General features: G+C 43.7%; 1 protein-coding gene across 1 annotated transcript; it reads left to right on the forward strand.

Moving 5' to 3' along the window:
* The first annotated feature begins 2568 nt into the window (after positions 1 to 2568).
* Positions 2569 to 4872, forward strand: LOC107389094 (gamma-crystallin M2). The gene is made up of 3 exons (XM_015964989.2): positions 2569 to 2660; positions 3957 to 4199; positions 4375 to 4872. Exons 1-3 carry the CDS (start codon positions 2628 to 2630, stop codon positions 4651 to 4653), a joined length of 555 nt encoding a protein of 184 aa, XP_015820475.1. The 5' UTR covers positions 2569 to 2627; the 3' UTR covers positions 4654 to 4872.
* Positions 4873 to 7500: the final 2628 nt, after the last annotated feature.

Here is a 7500-nt window from a genome sequence, read left to right on the forward strand (position 1 = left end):
GGGTGAGAGCTGGGTCAAAGGTCACACCAAGATTCCTGATGGAAGGTTTGGTGTGGGAAGCAAGCTGACCAAGAGAGTCTCTGACTTTGGGAACCAGCTTGTCTGGGGCACAGATGAGGATCTCAGTCTTATCTTCATTCAGCTGAAGAAAGCTCCCACCATCCAGGTTTTGATAGAGTCTAAGCAGGTGTGTAACAGCTGCAGCTTAGACATCTCATGGGGCTTAAAGGAGATGTATAGTTGGATGTCATCTGCATAAATATGGTAGGAGATTCCTTTGAAGGAGCTCAGGATGTGCTGAAGAGGGAGCGGAGGAAGAGCAGAGGCCCCAGCACAGAACCTTGTGGGACACCATGGGTAACGGAGGTGGTGGAGGACCTAAACTTGGAGACAGCCACAGAAAAGTAACACTCAGAAAGATAAGAGGAGAACCACTCCAGAGCAGATCTTGATAGGCCTACCCAGTCTCTCAGCCTCTCCAGTAGCAGGTGATGGTCAACAGTGTCAAAGGCTGCAGTCAGGTCCAGCAGGACCAGAACAGAACAGTCCCCTGCATCACTGTGAGTCAGAAGGTCATTAGAGACCCTAAGAAGAGCTGTTTCAGTAGAATGAGCTCTACGAAAACCTGACTGGAAGCTATCATAGATGTTATGTTCATCAAGAGCAGCTGTGAGTTGTTTAGCCACAACCTTTTCCAAGATCTTGGAGATGAACGGAAGTTTAGAGATGGGTCTGAAGCTGCTATGGAGAGAGAGGGGTCAAGACTCAGTTTTTTAAGAAGCGGGTGGATTACAGCATTCTTAAAGTAAGCAGGGACCTGACCAGAAACCAGAGAAGCATTAATTATAGAGAGCACGCTGGGACCGATGGACTGAAAAGCACTTTTAAACAAAGATGAGGGTAAAATGTGGAGGGGGCATGCAGAGGTCTTCATAGAGTTAACTAGTTTGGTTAACTCAGGCAAAGAAACAGGAGCAAAGCTATATAGGATGATGGGCCTGGTTAGAGTCAGGAGAGGCAGAGATAAGGCTGAAGGAGAGATGCTAGATCTAACCTTATTGACTTTGTCCACAAAGAAAGACAGAAAGTTCTCACAGTCTGCAACAAAGTGGATGGAGGCTGTAGGAGAGGCAGGAGAGACAAAGCTGCTGATGGTGTTAAACAGCACCTTGGGGTTCCCTTTGCTCTGGAACACCAGGTTGGAAAAATAGGCAACCTTCACGTCTCTGACTGCAAAGTTAAAGGATGTCAGAAGGTCCTTTAGATGCAGCAGATAGACATGGAGATGGGTTTTCTTCCACAAGCGCTCAACTTTTCTGCATTGGCGCTTTAGGCTAGGGGCTGCATGACTTAATTTTTTTAAAAGTTGACTGTCAAGTAATGAAAATCGAGTCGACTTTGACTGGTCGTTGATGACGTCATACACCTGAAGCGGCGGGGGGGGGGGGGGTCCTCCCTGATATCTGATGTCTGATACCACTCTGCTACAGCAAAGCCAGAGGATGCTGCTGGCCTCTATGTGGAGTCTGCTGCTTACACACCGGTGTTACAGAAGGAGCTGACCTGCACAGAGTAACAGCAGCCGTGTTTATTTAAAGGCTAAATGATTGCTAAACGTCAACTAAAATAACTAATTTAGTTTTTTCAATAAACTATCTTGATTTATCCTACATAGAAATTTGATTATCAAGCACTTTCAAGGATTTTATACAAAAATCAAGCACTTTCCATAGCTTGAAAACATGTTATTGAAACTCAAGCATTTTCAAGGATTTCAAGCACCTGTACGAATCCTGTCTATACCTTCAACACCAAAAAACATGGCTGAAATTTGCATATACAAGGCAAACAACAGTTTGTGGTGTCACTGAGCGTTGTCTTTGGTCATTTAACACGGCTTTTTCCACCACACAGCCACTCTCTTGGTCTTTTACAGCGTACTTTCTCTGGTAATGCTATAAGGGTCCATGGACGCTTTTTGGTGGTGGTGACATCACTCACTGTCAAAGAGAGGCGGTCTTGAAAAGGCTGATTTTATATGGAGACACAACAGCCAAGAGGACCGACCCATCGTATCTCCCCGTCATTTTTCTCCCTCCCAGAACGTTTCCAGAGCTCCTATAAAGGAGATGTGGCTGTCGACAAAGTACGGAAGGAAAAGGTCACAATCTAATTTACGGAGGAATGGGACGTTGCCTTGTAAAATATCCTGGGATGTGGGTTGTGCCCGTGTTTCAGTGGTTCCAGCTTCTATCTTCTTCTGTTCTTATCGAGTAGAATGAGGAGAGAGGTTTGTTTATGGACGTATCTGGTGACGGATAGAATGGACTTTCTAGCATTTATGTAGAAATCAATAAGCTCTACACTGTTTGCTATTTTGTAGGCTAGAACGAGAGCTTGGAGGTGGGGACAGGTGAACTGGTTACCAAAATGACAGTGTTGGTGGAAACAGCTGCTGAAAGCTTTGCATCATCATTGTTAACCCTTTCAAAGAGGCTTTGTGTGCAACAGAAACACGTGCTGAGTCAGCGCCGACTCAGCTTTCAACGACTCTCAGGTGTATAAAAGCTGCAAGCGCACACAGGTAGGACTGCAGTAAGCCTTTACCAGCTCAGAGACACAGCGACATGTCTGCCACTAACATGAACATGACCAGCAGGGTAAGTCCCAGCTACACCTGGCAGGTTATACCTGTCCCTTTGAGAACACCTGGCGGACTCGTTCATATTCTGTTACATTTTATCATACCTACTTATTTTAATGGAAGCATCTTCAAAGTAAGATTGTGGTTTAATCTAACTAAATTAACATAATGATTGATGTTTTTGTTACTGCTGTATTTTAAGTTAGAGATCAAACCGGATTAATCCAGATGTTGCTGAATAGGAAATGTGAGGGGAATTTAAATCTCCCACTGCCCTTGAATGCGTTTTAAATAGCCGTTGTTTTTCCCGTGGTTTTACATTTACGTTTTTCTTTTATTTATTTTTCTGATAGCTTGCTTTACTTTATCTGATGTTTCACTTGCTCAGTTGTTCAATAACCAATAATCTGAGTCAGTTTAGGGCCAAGGTGAGGGGTCAAGGGTCAAACTTTATAGTTAATTTTGAAGTGAAAAGGGCTTTTGCGACAATTTTGAACATGAAGCTTACATTTTTTAATTTGGTATTTTGGCACAAAAATATAAACTAGGGCCGGGTGCTGAATGAATGTAATCGATTAAATCACCTACTGGGCTTCCATAGATCAAAGAAGGGTCAGCCTGCACGCCTCTCATATAAATACAAATAGCAGTTTTTACACAACACGCTGAACTGGTTTTGTGTTATTATTAATGGGTTAGGGTTGACAGAAGTCCAGCTGCCTTTACTGAACCAGACCAGGGTTACCCTGACCTGAAAGACTGAAAGCCCTAACCAGCATCAGCATTTAACATCTAAAAGAGATAAAAACTCTTAAGACATTCTGAATAACTTTTTAGGTTTGGGGTGATGGTGGCAGAGGAGTTAAGTACCCGTCACGTAACCTAAGGGTTGCAGACTTGAGCCCCATCGATTGCAGTTGTTGTGTCCTTGGGCAAGACACTTAACCCACCTTGCCTGCAGGTGGTGGTCAGAGGGGCCGATGGCGCCAGTGCTCGGCAGCCTCACCTCTGTCAGTGCGCCCAGGGCAGCTGTGGCTACATCGTAGCTCATCACCACGATGTTATAGTTTGAGTGCATGGGTGAATGTATGTAGAAGCCTAGAGGACACTATCTCAGATATATGCCTTGTACCATTTACCGGCCATTTCACGGTTTGTTTATTAACTTTGTTACACCAGTCATAGGACTCCAGCTGTTATTTAGCATAGCATAGCATAGCATAGCATAACAATCAGAAAACTGGCCATCTCCCGATTACCATCAAAAATTACATGGGGTTAGGCCCAAATCACAAAACTTCTATCTTTCTAGATCATCTTCTACGAGGACAGAAACTTCCAGGGACGCTCCTATGAGTGCAGCAGCGATTGTGCCGACATGTCCTCCTACATGAGCAGGTGCCATTCCTGCAGGGTGGAGAGAGGCTGCTTTGTGGTTTACGACCGCACCAACTTCACGGGTAACCAGTACTTCATGAGGAGGGGAGAGTACGCCGACTACATGAGCACGATGGGAATGAGCGACTGCATTAGGTCCTGCCGCATGATCCCCATGGTAACCACTCAGTCACATTACAGCACACGTCTCCATGGTAACCACTCAGTTAACTGACAGGGCAGGTTGTGTCAGCAGTCTGAGTGCGTCAGTGTTTTAGATTTCCTGATAAGCAGCTAAAGAGAACAGAGCTCATCATGGCGTTTACTGATTTGTCATAACCGGTGTGTTCCAGCACCGTGGCTCTTACAGGATGAGGATTTATGAGAGAGAGAACTTTGGAGGCCAGATGCATGAGATGATGGATGACTGTGACGACATCATGGACCGTTACCGCATGTCCAACTGCATGTCGTGTCACGTGATGGACGGCCACTGGCTGATGTATGAGCAGCCCCACTACAGAGGAAAGATGATGTACATGAGGCCTGGAGAGTACCGGAGCTTCATGAACATGGGCATGGGCCACACGAGGTTCATGAGCATGAGACGCATCATGGACTCCTACTATTGAACACAGGAACAATAAAGAACTGTTTGCTGTAGTAAAGAATTCTGTTATCCACAGAACTGGCATGAGGATGTGTCAGCCACCCACACATACCAACTAGATACCGGTATGGTGGATGATCTGTGCTGGGGGCTCACCCGTCACCTGTTACCTCAGCTATCTTCATTTGCTGCTAGCTCTTCCAGGGCTAATCCTCTAGTCAAATAAAAGGCAGAACAACAACATTGTTTGTTTTGTGTTGTTTTATTTTAGCAGCTAGAAGTAAAGGCAGGTACATTTGCTGTGCACTTCCTGACCCAATATGATGTTTCAACACGCCACCAACATATAAACACACGACAATACAACAAGATCTGGCATTTCACACCTGAACCCAACATCATGATTGACTGATCGGATTTCAAATGTCCACCTCTAACGTGGTCATTAAGACTTGTTTATCTCACGCTGCATAGCTTAGAGCAGGGGTGCCCAGTCCTGGTCCTGGAGGGCCGGCATCCTGCATGTTTTAGTTTGAATTCTGCTTCAACACACCTGATTTCAATCAGCAGCTAATTAACAGGCTTCTGCAGAGCCTGATGAGCTGCTGCACAGGTGTTTCAACCCCTGAATCAAGACTGTTGGAGCAGAAAAAACACTAAATCTGCTGGACACCGGCCCTCCAGGACCAGGACTGGGCACCCCTGGTTTAGAGCTTACTTGTGGAATTTTGGGTTAGGGTTAATATTTAAAGATTCTGATTAACATTTTGTGTACAGAGAGAATAAAATACACCTCATTATGACAGTTTCTAACATCTGCATTACAGCAGCTGCAGCACCACCACTGCTAATGATAAATAGCTTTGGTTTATATATGTGTAAATAAAATTAACACTCACTGAAAGGTGAAATCCATCCTCTCTTTCCACCTGTCTGTCGCATCACACCGGACTAGAGCTGTCGTCTCATCCACCAAAACGGCAACAAATGGTGCCTTCAAACTTTTATATTGCTTCTCCCAAAACTTCACCTTTGTATGGAAGCCCATTCCTGCCACTCAGATAAAAAAAATAAACTTTATTATCTCATAATTATGACTTAGTATCTCATAATTATGACTTAGCTATCATAATAATGAGATAAATTCTAGGACTCAGCTGGCCTCCACAGACTTTTGTTTTTGTGCCCCCACTCAGGGGTGATGCAGCCGCCAGGCAGCATCCCATGGCCATCGCCAAGACCCCACAAGGGGCCCCACTCACAACAGCCAGTAGCCCACCCCCTGAGGCAACCCAAGCCCCTCCAGAGGGGGGCAGCAACCCCCCAGCCCCAGTCACCCACACTGAACCCACCTCCAGGGAACGTCCGGATACTCCAAACTCAGACCCTCTGCCCGATCACCCAGATCATCCCGCAGGACAACATCAATGACCCCCTATCATCGCTATGTGATGGAACCGATCAAAGGAGCCCAGAGAGATTGACTTGAAGTGAAAGCAGAGGCTGTCTCAAGTATAATATGATCTAACAAACTGGTTAATGCAAAGAGTATCTCTGTTTTTCCAATTCATGAGGACGGTTTTCTTAGCGATGCATGTGGCATCAGAACACGTAAACCAAAGGTGTCTCAATCTGGGCATCGCTCAGGTTTCCCAGTAAACAAAGAGGGGGAAGTTGGGATATGACCTTTCAGACACTTTGACAGGTCTTCACATATTCTTTCCCAAAATTCCTGGACAGGTGGACAGGACCACAGTGTGTGGATGTAATTGTCAGGAATGTTGTTTGTGCAGTGTGTACAGGTGTCAGACGACACAAACCCCATCCTGAACCCCATCCTGTATAGTGTACTCTGTGTAGAATTTTGTACTGTATTAGTTGTAAATTGGAGTGTCTGATCATTTTAAAAGTTTTTAAACAAGTTTGGGACCAGAAGTTCTGGTCAAAGCTAACTGATAGATCCACCTCCCATTTTTCAATAGGGATTGCTATTCTATCGTCTATTTTGGACAGTGTCTTATAAACTTTAGACAGTAGTTTGGGGGGTTAGAGATTATAGAAGTCTAATACCCTTGGTGGTGTTTGTAATTCTACTTTATTAAGCTTAAAATTTTAACTACAGATTTAATTTGGTGATATTCCAAAATGCTATTCTTATCTATCCCAAACTGGAGGCTATTCTGTTAAATGGGATGAAGTCCAATCCTTCATATGTGTTCCAGGTATAGGATTCCTTTACTTTTCCAGTCCGGAAGCTTCATCATTTTGTTATTTTGCAAAACATCTGGATCAATTAGACGTTTTAAACTATTTGTTTCAGGATCTTGAATTGGAATTGATTAATTAACTTAGAATATTCCATTTGATTTGTTCTCGTTTCTCAAGGTTTGGGCACACAGGTGTAAACAAACAAACAAAACAAACAAATGCAGGCAAACGTGTCTCATACACGTCAAATCGTTAAACAAAAACAAAAGTGTGAAGCTCATATTTAAACTGGCATGTATGTTAGAAATCACAGTGAGATCTTCCTTCCACTTCCTAAACAACTACATTATGCTCATAAATACTCATAATGCACAAATAGGATAAAACGGAAATAAACTACTTATCTTTTCTCAAATTGATGTTCCAGCTTTGTATAAACGAACTACGTAACCGTACGACATACCAGTGGGCAGAGAATTAAGCCTCAAATCTTTTAGCTTTTGGTCAAATGAATTTAACACACGATTTTAAACATTACGGTAATGATATTGCTGTCTTTAGTTGTTTGTCATTCTACCTCTTGCACTGAGTCCTATAAAAGATCTGACATCCAAACAACTTTTTCCTTTCACCAAACTAAATAAAGGAACAGTAATTAAAA

The sequence above is a fragment of the Nothobranchius furzeri genome, chromosome 4, assembly GCF_043380555.1.
Source record: "Nothobranchius furzeri strain GRZ-AD chromosome 4, NfurGRZ-RIMD1, whole genome shotgun sequence".
NCBI lineage: Eukaryota > Metazoa > Chordata > Actinopteri > Cyprinodontiformes > Nothobranchiidae > Nothobranchius > Nothobranchius furzeri.